General features: G+C 42.0%; 1 protein-coding gene across 10 annotated transcripts in view; it reads right to left on the reverse strand.

The window, feature by feature from the left end:
• dctn1b (dynactin 1b) overlaps positions 1-14469 on the reverse strand; it is a 69078-nt gene that overhangs the window by 23149 nt on the left and 31460 nt on the right. For 2 of the 10 annotated variants that reach the window (XM_061744436.1, XM_061744428.1), the window contains exons 6-12: positions 10776-10793; positions 8761-8781; positions 6576-6746; positions 4589-4612; positions 3070-3267; positions 2562-2766; positions 1411-1489 (exon numbers count right to left, since the gene is read on the reverse strand). In XM_061744436.1, coding sequence (XP_061600420.1) covers positions 1411-1489; positions 2562-2766; positions 3070-3267; positions 4589-4612; positions 6576-6746; positions 8761-8781; positions 10776-10793 — 716 coding nt within the window. Of the gene's footprint in view, positions 1-1410; positions 1490-2561; positions 2767-3069; positions 3268-4588; positions 4613-6575; positions 6747-8760; positions 8782-10775; positions 11231-14469 lie in introns of those variants that run through there. The other 8 variants (XM_061744434.1, XM_061744430.1, XM_061744432.1 and 5 more) reach the window with 6 other exon arrangements.

The following is a 14469-nucleotide window of genomic DNA, read 5'->3' on the forward strand; positions in this document are numbered from 1 at the left end:
GTACCAAATAAAATAATATAATAAAATAATAGAATAAAATAAAATAAAATAAAATACTGTCCAACGATCGGGCCAGAGGATGCAGGTACACACAACAGACAAATGGAGCTTTTCCACTAGTACCTACTCAGCCCGACTCGACTCGGTTTGGTTCTTTTCCACTAGGGGTCTAACGTGGCGAGTAGATACTTTTTCTGTTTCTATTCTGCCGAGGTTCTAAGCTGCTGAGTCGGCTGTATCTGACATCATCACACTACAGGCCACCGATTGGTCGGGGGGTTGGAGTCAGACGTCTCAGTCAGGAGGAGGAAATCAGTGCAAGAGCGACTCTGACAGATTCTTGTTCATTTTATTCTACCAGCAATGGCAACGCAAAAATCTGTTTGCAGGGTTCATACACATTTTAACCAACAAATTTCCATGACTTTCCCATGACTTGGCAGCAAGTTTCCATGACTTACATGACCTCTAAAACATCAATGTATGAATGAAATATAGGAATAGAACTGTAAAAAGTCCCTACAGTGGAGATCTAATGACAATTATGGTTTTATACAAAAATCTGTTTAAACTAACACTGATATACCAGCACTATGTTGTAGTATATGTTTTATAGTAATCTAATATAACTGTAATAACTGTAATAATAACTGTTGGAGAATGTGGTCACTCGATCCGATCTGCATGATGTAGGCTACTCGATACGAAATATTTATTGATCAATTTTAAATCTACCTTATAGGCTTTTATTGCTAAATGTTATCATTAAGTGAGAAAAATAAATTCCATGACTTTTCCAAAACTTTTGGGGTGAATTTATGTTTCCAAAACTTTTCCAGGCCTTGAAAATTACATTTTCAAATTCCATGACTTTTCCAGGTTTTTTCAAAACGTACGAACCCTGTGTTTGGTGATCCAACTCTGAGGGTCAGATGTTCATAAACCTGGTGCTGAAGAGAGAATTAAAAAGGGATCTAGACGGGCGATAAGGAACGACCAGATCCACCAGGAGCTCTGTCTCTTCATAGCTGCTCACGGCTCCAGCTGACTTTTCAGCAGCGCAGAGACAAACAAAAAAATTAAAAAGCGTCGCCGCTTGAAACTTCTCTCACTCTCATTTTTTAACTTGATTTCAAACACAAGTCACAGATCCAGCAGCACATCTATCATCTCCTCCAGGTTCTACATCTTTAGTGTTGTTGTCTTCTTCGTTTAGATCACACAATCAAATACGTCACAGCAGCTTCACTCCAACCTCCTACTTCTGCTCCAGGTGCTGGATTGTTATGGAAAAGAAACCAGGCCGAGTTGAGAAGAGCTGAGTAGAGCTGAGTAGGTACTAGTGGAAAAGTGCCATAAATGTGCAGGTCAATAACCCCTGTGACAGGACTGGATCCCAGCAACAGCTACCTGACCAGTGCTTCCTTCAGCCGGCCGTTCTGCTCTTCCAGCTGCTTCACGTGGTAGCTGGAGGCAGCTCCGTCCGAGCCTGAGGAAAACACAGGTACAACTGAGCTGTGCAGTAAAACAGAAAAAAGCTGATTTCCCATCAGATAATTGGTGATGATATAGCCCTTAATTCATCTCAGAGAAGTGTACACAGCGGGCCGTAATCCACCCGCCCACTACGTTTGTACCGCCCTCTCAAGGTCCAGGACCAACACACATCTTTTTAACGAGTCTAGACAGTGACTTTCTTCTTCTTCCTCCTTTTGTTTATTGCTTGGATCATACACTTCATCACCCGATGAAGGACACGCTGGAGGCAACGGCAGGTTCAGTTTCTCAGCCTGATTGGGGTTGCGGTTCAGGGTGATGGACGACTACCCCCCAACCCCAACCCTAACTCAAGCTCAACCAGCTACCGTTACACCCCGTCCCACAACACTCTCATCACCGGCTCCCTAAAATACCGCTCTAACATTTCAGTCAAATCATTTTGCTGCCCAGTTTTCTTTTCAAGCATTTGCTTCCTGTCGTCAATAAAACCTTCACACAGAAAACACTTTATTAAATCAAATATAATCCACTGAGTCCAATTCATTGAATTCATACAAGATTGAAGTATTTCTAGGTTTATTTCAACAAAGTCCAAATTCCAATGTCATCCCATAAAAAAATGTTCAAACCAAAATTTAAGTGACATGAACGATGTTGTTAAATATGTATGCGTTTTTCACGGCGCTGCTGCAAAGCTCAGAACGTGCGAAGAGCATCGTTGTGAGCAGATGTGACGAAGACAACAACAGCCCACAGCCCAGCGCGGGAAATTCGGGACCGAATTGCAGCACATTTTGCAGCACACAGCCTGTTCAAGGCAAAGGAGAGATACACTAGAGAGTTCATTCTTTTTGGTTTGGAACGCTTCATCTGACATTATTACTAGAAAACTTAAAACGTATACACATTTTTTTCATAAGTCCTGCCTCAATCCTGCCTCAAGCTCCTTTAACAAATGTCCAGCCGACCACAGCAAAGACAGAACCACAAACACTGATCTGAGAAAGAGGAGAGCAGGAGACACATGCAGCAGCAGGAGCAGCTAATCTTCTGTGCAATACCTTTCTCCTCGATCTCGTGCTTGAGGATCTCCAGGTCCATGGTGAGCTCGTCCACCCTCTCCTTCAGGGAGTCCACCTCCAGCTGCAGGGACTCCGCTCTCTCCTCTGCCATCTCCTTATCCAGCGTTGCCATCTCGATTGCGTCGGCTGTGTCCGACATCTCCTCCATGTAGTGCTCCTTTGCCTCCAGGGCTTCTTTGGCCTCCTGCAAATGTAAAAATATCCTCTGGTTCTCCTGAATTATGCTTTTTATTTTTACGGCTACAGTTAAAGTCTGTACTCTTTCATTCCTCTGTAAATTTCTTAACGAGGGAGCATTTATTCCTGTTTATTGAAGTGTAACCAGCCGTTTGGGCGTTGCATGCAGAGACAACATGGTGCGTTACAGAAGTGTTGTTAAAGACAGCGTCATTTTGATAAAACTGTCTGAACTGGTGTCTGCAGCCATTTTATGTGCCAGCGAGCAGCTGCTTCCTTTCCCTCCGCCCGCCCAGCCGCGTCTCCTCACCCTCTTGGCCTCCTTCAGCTGTTTCTGCAGCTCGGCCTGCTGCTCCTGCATCTTCATCTTCCACTCCTGCAGCTGCTCCAGCTGGATCTTGTGCTTCTCCAGCTCCTTCAGCTTGGCTTTGTCCTCCGTCCGCTTTATCTTCAGCGTCTCCAGCTTCTCCTCCAGGTCCTTCACCTGAGCACGCAGCGCCTCCTCCTCCTGGATGAGGAGCACATGGGAGATTTAGTGACTAAGACATGTCACTAAACGTGTGTTGGCTCCAACTCAGCTGCAGCGTTTCAGGTTCAGATCTTTCTCAGACCTTGTCCTGATGCCTCTCAGTGCAGAATCCAAGCAAACCAACAAGCTACTAACACCTTTCCAAATGTTCATATTTCCAATAACATTTTGGAAAGAGTTACGGTAACCAAATTTCTAGGTGTTATGATTGACGAAAATCTCACTTGGAAAAATCATATTGCACTCACTCAACAAGATTGCAAAAGAAATATTGGAGTAATCAGACGTATACGGCATCTATTATCAAGAAAAATCTCTATTAATTTATATTATACTATGATTTATCCTTATATTTCATATTGCAATGTCATTTGGGCAAGTATCTTCATGAGCAACCTCAACTGTATCTTAATCCTGCAAAAACGTTTTATCAAAATGATTCCATTTTCCAATGGACTTACTAGATCCACCCCATTGTTCCAATGCCTAAGTATTCTCCCTATTTCTGCTGTAAATGTTTTTCAGATTTGTCTTTTTGTCTATCAATCCATCCACAACCTACTTCCAACCTGTTTTCATTCTTTATTTCAATTCAATTCCCAAATTCATCACTTTAATACTAGGTCTGCAAACAATGTCCCTCCCACCTTTTTCAGGACTACTTTTTCCCAATTTTCAGTTAGAGGTCAGAGGTTCCTCTTTATTGGAACACCTTACCACTCAATATTAGAGAATGCTCGAGCACAAATAATTTCAAAAAACAAATCACAACTTTTTTGCTAACCCAGCTTAGCAAAGCTTAACAACTAATTTCCAGAACTTCTCTGCACATCCTCATCAGATTCCTGTTTTCTAGTAATTTACCTTAGTCATCCTATGTTTTACATATTTCTGTAGATATTGTTTGTTTCATTATAGGAGGAACCACTCGACAAGCCCTTATGGGTTTTTTTGGTTCCTCCTGCACATTTTTTCTGTTACATTGTATCTCTTTTTTGTTGTTTCCTTTTTTCTCTACATACTGTTTTTGACAGTTCTATATTTTTTTATGTGCAAATAAAAAAATTTAAAAAAAATCCACTTTCGCCTTTTTATGCATAAAAGGATTCAGCGAGGCATGTAGAAAGCTCACCAGCTTACATGCTTTCCAACACATGTCAGTATTTTCTAATTAGCTAGAAAAGCGAAGGATTCACACACAAATTAAAGGCATCACAGCCTGAACATCTTGTGAAAATGTTAGTGAGAAGAAAACAACACTTTAGTATCAAATGCAACACGTCACACCGCATCACTGCACCTGCGCTTCCATGGCAACGTCTTCCTGAAGGGAGGAAGTACAGATGACACCAATTATCACATCTGGAAGTGAAACTGAAGCTGGATTTTCCAGCATATTAAAATATAACGCCACTCTTGCTCCAGTGGAGCTGTTAGCAGGAGGTTATTTTTAGACTCCAACCGTTAACATATTGTCACTCAGATAAATATATACGCCACACTAAACTTTTCAGTCGTGTTCCTACAAATAACAAATGAAGGGCCAATCCCAATGTTCACCCTACCCACTACCACTTCACCCTCAAAATGAAGCCACAAGGAGTAGGGCTTTGTAATGTTCCCTAGGGATTGGGACACCACTTGCTACGTCACTGCGTGGTTTACGTTCAAGTACGTAAGCGTTCCTGGGCATTTCACGGATTTTTGTGATCAGGTTGAAAACAATATTTTGAGTTAGTTTCTGCATAAAAATGCGTTTTGATTACATTTCTAGCGAGAAATATATATTTTACTTTCATAATATTCACTCAGTGAATGTACATAATCACTTGCTTGCTCGTTGTTGCGAAGTTTTTTCAGATCTCGCCAGAATAAAGGCTGATTTATGGTTCTGCGTCAAATCGACGCAGAGCCTACGCCGTAGGCTCTGCGTTAAAACAAAAAAAAACAACGCAACAACGAGCAAGCGAGTGATTATGTACATTTACGTACGAATACGTACGAGTGAATATTATGAAAGTAAAATATATATTTCTCGCTAGAAATGTAATCAAAACGCATTTTTATGCAGAAACTAACTCAAAATATTGATTTTATTCACTAAAAATGAGAAAATATCCGCCATGTTTTTTTGTTTGATTCAGTCTGCAAATGATGACGTAAAGCATTCTGGGAAATTTTCTCTTGCCCTCCGTCAGCGAGTCAGCATCTGAAATCACTAGCTGTGAAGGGCTAGATTCATACACACTAGTCCTCGTTATGTCCACTACCCCTAGATGCAAAGAGGAATTGGGACACCACTACCCTCACGGGAACGCGCAAAATTTAGGGGTAGGGCTGAAAAGTAGGACTAGGGGGGGATTGGGACTGGCCCTAAGATTCAAACTGTGACAGCTGTGTAGCTTAAGATGAAACTGTTATTCCAGGGTCAAAAAAAGAAGAACAATCTACATTAAGTCCAATAACAATGAATATTTTTCAAGCGAAGAATATTTTCAACTCTGCAATTAAGAACCTGATGGTTTCATTTCCTTTAATTAGGATCACGTGAGACGTTTCTGATGAATTATCTGATCTTAATTTGCACGATGGTGAAGCAGTTCCTGGAGGAATGAAGTGATAGATTAATTAATATTAATGAAACAATCCTCTGGTCTCGATGCTCAATGTAGACTTTATTACAGCTTCTCTGATCTCAGCATATTAAATGTTGCCTTTAAGGGAAAACAATCCTGACTGGATGCCTGTACGTATCAGTAATATATTTGAAACTACCGTATTTTCTGGACTATAAACTGCACCTGCATATAAGCCGCATCTGCTCTAGTTAAAAAAAAACATATACAAGCCGCAGATATTTATGTTGTTAGATTAGATATTTACTACATGTACAGAAGGATTTGAACTGTAAATGATGTACATGTTTGTAAATAAATAGATCCTTTCCTAACAGTGTCTTTTAACACGGCAGCAACTTTGCTGATTAAAACGGGACAGAACCAAGAGAAAATAACCGCTATTTATTTATCTGTTTGAAATCTGCTTCTACCTACTTCTATCTGCTAAAGAAGAAGTAGCGTATTCTTCTTTGCATTTATTTTGTCTTAGTTTTGATTCTAATTCCGGTTAGGGCGCCCCGAGCGGTAGAAGAAAAATCCACAGAATAGCTGCACCTTTGTAGAAGCCGCACGGTTCAAAACCTATGAAAAAAGTAGCGGCTTATAGTCCAGAAAATACGGTACTGTATTTTTCTTTTCTCCCCGTGTGTGAGCTGGTGGGGGTCTGACCTTGCTGGGGACGGGGGCTGGAGGGTTTCCCGGGGAGGGCAGGCTGGGGACCACCGGAGCAGCCAGGGGGGTCTGGGCCGGCGTGCTGGGCTCGCTGCTGCTCATCTCCCCCGCCGAGGCCGACGCTGAGCCGGACGCAGCCGCTTTCCCTCCTGCAGGACGGCTCGGCTGCTGAAACCACCCAGGAGAACTAAATAAGTACAAAGATCCTCCAGGGAATCTTGATGAAACTACTAAAAGCAGATTTAAGTGTTGGATGACGTGAAGGCGACCGAGATGGAGGTGTCTGCAAAAGCTGCCTGCCGTTCTGGTTTTAGGTTTCTGCTGTTTCCCTTTAACTCTGGTTTTGATCCTCGTGTTACCTTGTCCGTGGGAAACCTGGCCAGAGAAAGTGTCACCTGTGCACCCCGGCCTCTCTCAACCACTTACTGCTGCACAGACTCAGAGGTTGAGGATGTTGCTGAGTGGCTTTACTTTCTGCATCTACTGACACCAAATCGATGCGGTTCTTGCCGCTTCAAAGCTTTTCTAGCGTTATTCTTGATATTCTCTGTTTCTTATTTTAATTCTCCAAGAACAATTTTAGAACTTAGAAACTAGGGGTGGGACGATACGGGTAACTCACGATTCAATACTGTGGTGATATGTGGCCCACGATAACAATAATATCACGATACACGATATCTACGATATTCGATATATTGTAAGAAATGTCATCAACGATATATCACGATATATGTGACTGAAAAAGAAAAAATACTCATAAAAAGTTAAATGTCTGTAGTTATGCATTTATTCAATGCCAAAACTTCATACAATGTACAAAGAAATAAATCCATTATGTGTGTTGTAATAAAATATTGATATTTGCCGTCACTTTATCGATTATTTATTGCGACAGAGAGCGCAACAATATATTGCAATATCGATTTTTTTCCCCACCACTAGTAGAAACCCAGTTTAACCAAGACACGGCCATTTCTAAAATTTTCTTAACCTTTATTTAACCAGGTAAGTCAGTTGAGAACAGTTTCTTATTTACAACAACGACCTGGGCAAGAGGCAGCACAAAGAGTCAAACACGTACAATCACAGTGAAACAATCAAACACCATATATAAAAAACACACGACACATACAAATATGAGTAAAAAGTGTTAGCGCTGGTCCGGGAGAGTTACAAACATGTGCAATGATCACAGATGAATGTTGGGAGTGTATTTTTGAAGGAGGAGAATGGGATGAATGTGTGAAGTTGAAGTGTTTGCTGCATGTATATAGTTACACTGATATTTTCTTGCAGAACAAAAGAAGCAGGTTAAAACACTGTTAATAACGGGCAGCTGATGTCTGATTAACAACTTCACCTTAACATAAACTTATTAAACAAGGACAAGCAGCTTCATGGTGAAACTAGTCAGCTGTTTATCAGCCGTGTGCCCACTCAGTGATTTATTTACTTTTAGATTGAACATCCGCCCTTCACAGGACCTTCATAATGACGTCTGGCATGATGAATGTCTTAAATCAGCAAAGGTAAAATGCTCAAAGTCACATCATGAATAAAATATAAATTAGTCAACACACACAGAAAGTGAGTGTGCTCCTGCACTGCAAAAACTCAAAATCTTACCAGGAATATTTGTCTTGTTTCTAGTTAAAATGTCTCATTTTAGTCATTTTTAATCTCATTACACTTAAAACAAGAGTCATTACCAGAAAAATAACTTGTTATTTGACAATTTTCACCTGTTTCAAGTAAATTTTCACTTGAAATAAGTAGAAAAATCTGCCAGTGGAACAAGATTTATCTTCTCATTACAAGCAAAAAAAATCTTGTTCCACTGGCAGATTTTTCTACTTATTTCTTACTTATTTTAAGTGAAAATCTACTTGAAACAGGTGAAAATGGTTGTTTTTTTCCAGTGCTGAGTCTTGTTTTAAGTGTAATGAGATTTTTTGACTAAAAATGAGACATTTTAACTAAAAATAAGACAAATATTCTTGTTAAGATTTTGAGTTTTTGCAGTGTGGAAATAGTTTTATGAACTGGGAAGACAAACATCCCATGAATGAGGCCTTTACACCCGTGTGCAGCAGGTTGGTACCGCTATGGTGACATGGATTAGTGAAACACACACACGGGTGTGGAGGTGCAGCCCTGGCGGGGTGAGGAGGGGGCTCACCTTGGGCCGTCTGGCCGTGGTCTGAGCAGCAGAGGACCGGGAGGAAAGGAGAGAGAGCAGGTCAGAGGGAAGGGAGGAAAGACACGCAGGATTAGAGATTCAAGCAAACGTTCACATTCATCGGAAAATCAGGGCTAACAAGGAAAACAAGAATGGATGAAGCTGAGCCGAGCGGGGCCTGGAAACCCTGCTCCGGTCGTCCTGGTTCTAGTCTGGTCCCAGCACCTTGTCTCCTGCACCTACGTGAGCAGAAAGCTCCGTGTGCACACTGAGACTGGTACTCAAAATCTTAACAAGAATTCTTATTTCTAGTCTTATTTCTAGTTAAAATGTCTCATTTTTAGTCAAAAAAAATCTCATTACACTTAAAACAAGAGTCATCACTGGAAAAAACAACGATTTTCACCTGTTTCAAGTAGATTTTCACTTGAAATAAGTAGAAAAATCTGCCAGTTGAACAAGATTTTTTTGCTTGTAATGAGAAGATAAATCTTGTTCCACTGGCAGATTTTTCTACTTATTTCAAGTGAAAATTTACTTGAAACAGGTGAAAATTGTCAAATAACAAGTTATTTTTCTGGTAATGACTCTTGTTTTTAAGTGTAATGAGATTTTTTGACTAAAAATTAGACATTTTAACTAGAAATAAGACAAATATTCCTGGTAAGATTTTGAGTTTTTGCAGTGCACCAGGGCTGGTACCACCACATCTGGTACCACTAAAGCTGGCACCACCAGGGCCGGTACCACCACGGCCGGCACCACTACGGCGACCTCAATGAGCACTTTGTCCCGATCTGCCAGATCTGAGCCCGGTTCTGCTGTTCTGCAGCCACAGTGTCTGGACGCATCTCTCATTCACCACAGGAGCCGCTTCGTAAAAGCGGGACCATCTGCATGTTGAAGTTTATGCTGAAAATCCTTCTCACGTTCAACTCTGACCGAAGGTAACGCGTGTAAATAGTTTCTTTACATATTTACACATTCACGACGTATTAACTGACTTTAAAAATGTTATACTGGATCAGAAATGTTAAGTTTGTAATTGAACACTCGTCAGGATGCAAAACGTTTTCCTGTAATACAGTAAAACTCATAACATAAGCTAAATACATGCATTTCAAAGATTACCCTTTATCTTTAGATGCATGTTTTGACTGCTAATAGTGATTTTTATAATCGATCAATCTATAGGCTGTTTTTAGTTTCATTAAATCAAACTAATACTATAATAATCTAATACGCTGCACTTCTCTACAGTCAGTACTCTCTCTGAGTCACTTAAGGAAAACTAACTCATATCTTTGCATACAGTATGGAACAATTATGTGTTGTAGTTTTATCTGCCCGCTCTGATTATAATGAAACTGGACAAAAGCCGACTGATGACCTTTCCTGTAAGATAATCTGACGCGCTGCACTTCTTTCCTCGTCACATCACTTTGCACCTTCGACATACTGCCTCCTTAGCTCGGCCAGCGCTTTGGCTCAAGCTGTCGCTCTTTATTGGATTAGAGGAGGACCGTTCAGCAGGAATGAGCTGAAGTTAACAGCTGCACCCGAGAAGAGCTGACAGCCTTCCTAAACCAGTCAGTCATTAGACACCCAAACAGACTCATCACACACATCTGCAACCACGACTGAAATCATTTGCATGTCACATGGAAGGCAGGGCTCCTGCATGATGATGCCAAATAAAAGGGAAACTTGCACCGTTGACAACATAATGAAACAACTCAACTCAGCAGCTGCAGACACAGACGGTACTGAAGCATGACATTATTCTGCAAAAAAGCCACCAAAGGTGAGGTCAAAATGAACTACTGGTAAATTAAAAAAAGAGCACCAACAAGCTGCATGGAAACATCACTAGAGAGAGAGAAATAAGATTGCGTAAACTTGTAGGTGTGACCTTTACAGCAGCTGCAGCGACAGAACGAATGAATGAATGAAAGAAATAAAGAAGACAGACACGGCAGCATCTCAACAGTTAAAGAGGGTATGAAGTTCTGTACCTTCCGGGGTGCAGGAGTCTGTCTCATCATATTTGTAAGAGAAAAAGACACACACACACACACACACGGTCACCAAGAAATACGGGGCGTGCAGACGCCGAGGAGGAGCAGGCAGAGATCCACAGAGACGCTCCGGGCGGACGGACAGCTGAAGCCAGTCGGGCGGGTGGGCAGCCGCTCAGGATGGGAAGCTGCAGTGGTGCAAATGGCCGCGACGATTTATCCCCAGGCTCCCCCCTCCCTCCCTTCCTCCCGTCCTCCCTCTGTCTGTCCCTTCCTCCTGCTCTCGTCCTCCTTTACGTCCTCCTTCTCTGCTTCTCTGGTAATCCACTCGGTCACTGCATCCTTGCTGCTCTTAATGCCGACCGGGAGCCTGGCATGTTGCTGCTGCCGTGAGCCTGAAACCTGCTGCTGCTGCTCCGCTCTGCTCCCGTAACCTGCCGCTCCTCCCTCCTGCCCCGTCTCCTCTCTCTCCCCCGTCTCCTCTCTCTCCCCTGTCCCCTCTCCCCCCTCTCCTCTCTCTCCTCCCTCTCCTCATGATTGTGATTTGTCAGCCCAGCCAATGCCTCGCTCCAACATTACATCACTGCGTGCCCTCCCTGCCTTGTTGCTGCTCACCCACTCATCACCACCTCGACCACAGACAGGGAGGGATGGGTGAGGGAGGGAGGAGGGAAGGAGGGTGGAGGGAGGGATGAGGGAGGGAGGGATGGGTGAGGCAGACAGAGGAGGAATGAGACAGGGGAAGGCAGTGCTGTCAGTGGAGGTGAGAGGGGCAAATGAGCAGCGACGCTGATGTAAACCTCTCGTCTCTTAGCAACAGAAGCAAATCTTCCAATGGGCTTGTTATAATGTGGATGGAGGGGGGGGGGCAAGATATTTGTGAGAAAGATAAACCTGTTAATCTTTTTCTTCATTTATTGACAAATCTTTTATGAATAATGTTGGACAACATATTTCAAATCAACAAATCCCACATGGAGGATGAGCGAGTGCATCTGTTCACCCCTCAGACTAACAATAATAATAACAATAATAATAATCATAATCATAATCATAATCATAATCATAATAATAATAATAATCATAATAATAAGAATGATAAAGTCCGGGTTTCCCAGATCCGACCCTTCTTAAGGATTTAAGAAGGCTCTTAAAGGAGCTTAAGGCAAGAATAAGAAATGAGACTCATTAGCGCCACGACGGCCGTCGGGGTTCCTGAAGCCAACAGTGAAGCCGGCACGGGAGAACGGGGAGAACGTGCATGCAGCGTCATTTGACGTCACATCCGCAGGACAGCGCGGGAAATTCCGGCCCGGAATTGCAGCACGTTTTGCAGCACACAGCCTGTTCAAGGCAACGGAGAGATACACTAGAGGGCTCATTCTTTTTGGTTTGGAACGCTTCATCTGACATTATTACTAGAAAACTTAAAACGTATACACATTTTTTTCATAAATCCTGCCTCAATCCGGCCTCATGCTCCTTTAAGAAGGGTTCAACTAAGAAGGGGCCCTAAGATACGGGTGTTTCCCAGATGACTTCTTAACACCGTTCTTAGGACCGCTCTTAAGATCGCTCTTTAAAGGAGCTGTCCACCACCGCGGTTCTGAAACCAAATCATTCGATGCCAGGCAAATCAATCACCGATCACTATCAGCGCATTTTCACACGCAGCACTGCTACCTAACGCACTAATTCCCTGCTGCCTGTGCGTTATGTGTGTTATAATGAAAAACTAAGACGATAAATATACTTTGAAGCTGTAAAGAGTGGGTCAGCAGTATCTTACATTTCTTTCTTAATGAAAGAGCTTCTTAAGCTAAGAGTGACTCTGGGAGATGCATTTTTCTTTCACAGGCTCCTTAAGAAGGTTTGAAAGAAGCATTTTGCTGTTAAGAGCTTCTTAACTGATCTGGGAAACCCGGCCAATATCACGTATTTTTGGGGATGATCAGCTGGAATTCCAACTAAAGCTGCATGGCGACTGGCTGTGAAAGCCTTCAAGTGTGCACCGTCCTCTGGTTTTATTTATCTATGTTTTGCCCCCCTCCCTCTCTCTGTGTCCAAAGGCTTTTCAGCCGGTGTGAAAGTGTGAAAAGCCTCCAGCTTCTGCTGTCAGTCACGGTTCAGCGACTCCTCATCCCCCGCGCTGGTTCCCAGTAAGAGAAAGCGTCGGGGCCGAGGGGGAAACCGCCGTCACTACTGAGAACTTCTGTTTTTGTAAATTCAGGATGAACTTAGTAGGAAACATCAATAAACTGGGGTCATGTTAGGGTTGTGTTTCATAAGGGCTTCATTCCATACTTCAACACATAAAATATTTTCTCTTTTCATTAACTGCATTCACAATAAAAAAGGACTTTAAAGTGCTGCATCGTGAAAAACATAAAATAAAATAAAAACTCTGCTATTCAAATATTGCTCAAATACAGGTTCTGGTCCAGTTGTAACGGGACTACGGTAATTTAACATCTATTTTACAGGACTGTCTCAGAAAATTTGAATATTGTGATTTTCTGTAATGCAATTACAAAAACAAAAATGTCACACATTCTGGATTCATTACAAATCAACTGAAATATTGCAAGCCTTTTATTATTTTAATATTGCTGATCATGGTTTACAGCTTAAGAAAAATCAAATATCCTATCCAAAAAAATTAAATATTCTGGGAATCTTAATCTTAAACTGTAAACCATAATCAGCGATATTAAAATAATAAAAGGCTTGCAATATTTCAGTTGATTTGTAATGAATCCAGAATGTATGACATTTTTGTTTTTTTAATTGCATTACAGAAAATAAAGAACTTTATCACAATATTCTAATTTTCTGAGACAGTCCTGTATATTGCTCAAATACAGGTTCTGGTCCAGTTGTATCAGGACTACGGTAATTTAACATCTATTTTATATTGCTTACATGTTAAAACAGGGCAGTGAAATATTCCATATGATGCCAGCAGCAACTTTAGCAGCAACACGACTGCGGCGAAAAGACGTTTTTAGGTGGAGAGTAATCTAATTGGACAATTAACTCCTAAACCGTTGAAAGCTAATATCTCCCTCAGCTCCTCTAATTCCCGTCTATGTGGTCCAGCAGCTCACCAGGAACAGACTGGGATGTAGAGGATTAACTGGGTGGAAAAATACTGATTAGCTTCAGGCTTTCAAGCTGAAATACTGCCACATCGTGAATGAAAACGTGGACGGTACAGTGATAAAAGTCTGTGATATTACTGTATGTTGAGAGGGTTTTATAAGAAACCAATTACAGACTTAAATAGATCCAGAGACGAGCGGTGCAGAGATGCTTCAGACGGCGGAGGCAGGAAGAGGAATGTTTGGGTATATCCATTACAGAGCAGCCGATGGAAATCTGCCCTGCTAAAATATTAAACATTTTTCTATGTAATTGCCTCGCTTTCTCTCCAGCTCGGAGACCGAGCGATGCTCTCAAGAGTGATGGAGTGAGAAACGCTGAACGACAGAAAGGATAACAGGGGGGGGTGGGGAGGTATCAAGTTCCTGCTCTTCCAGCAGATCCAGTGAGAACTCCTGCGCTGCAGCCTCGGGGGGGCGAAAGGACGAGAAGTTACATTAATGACTCCAGCTAAACACCCTCCGCTTGAGCAGGCTCCGTGCTTATACACGTGTTTCTCTCGCCTGTAAAAACACATCATCTATTCGCT

This window comes from Cololabis saira, chromosome 16, assembly GCF_033807715.1.
Source record: "Cololabis saira isolate AMF1-May2022 chromosome 16, fColSai1.1, whole genome shotgun sequence".
NCBI lineage: Eukaryota > Metazoa > Chordata > Actinopteri > Beloniformes > Belonidae > Cololabis > Cololabis saira.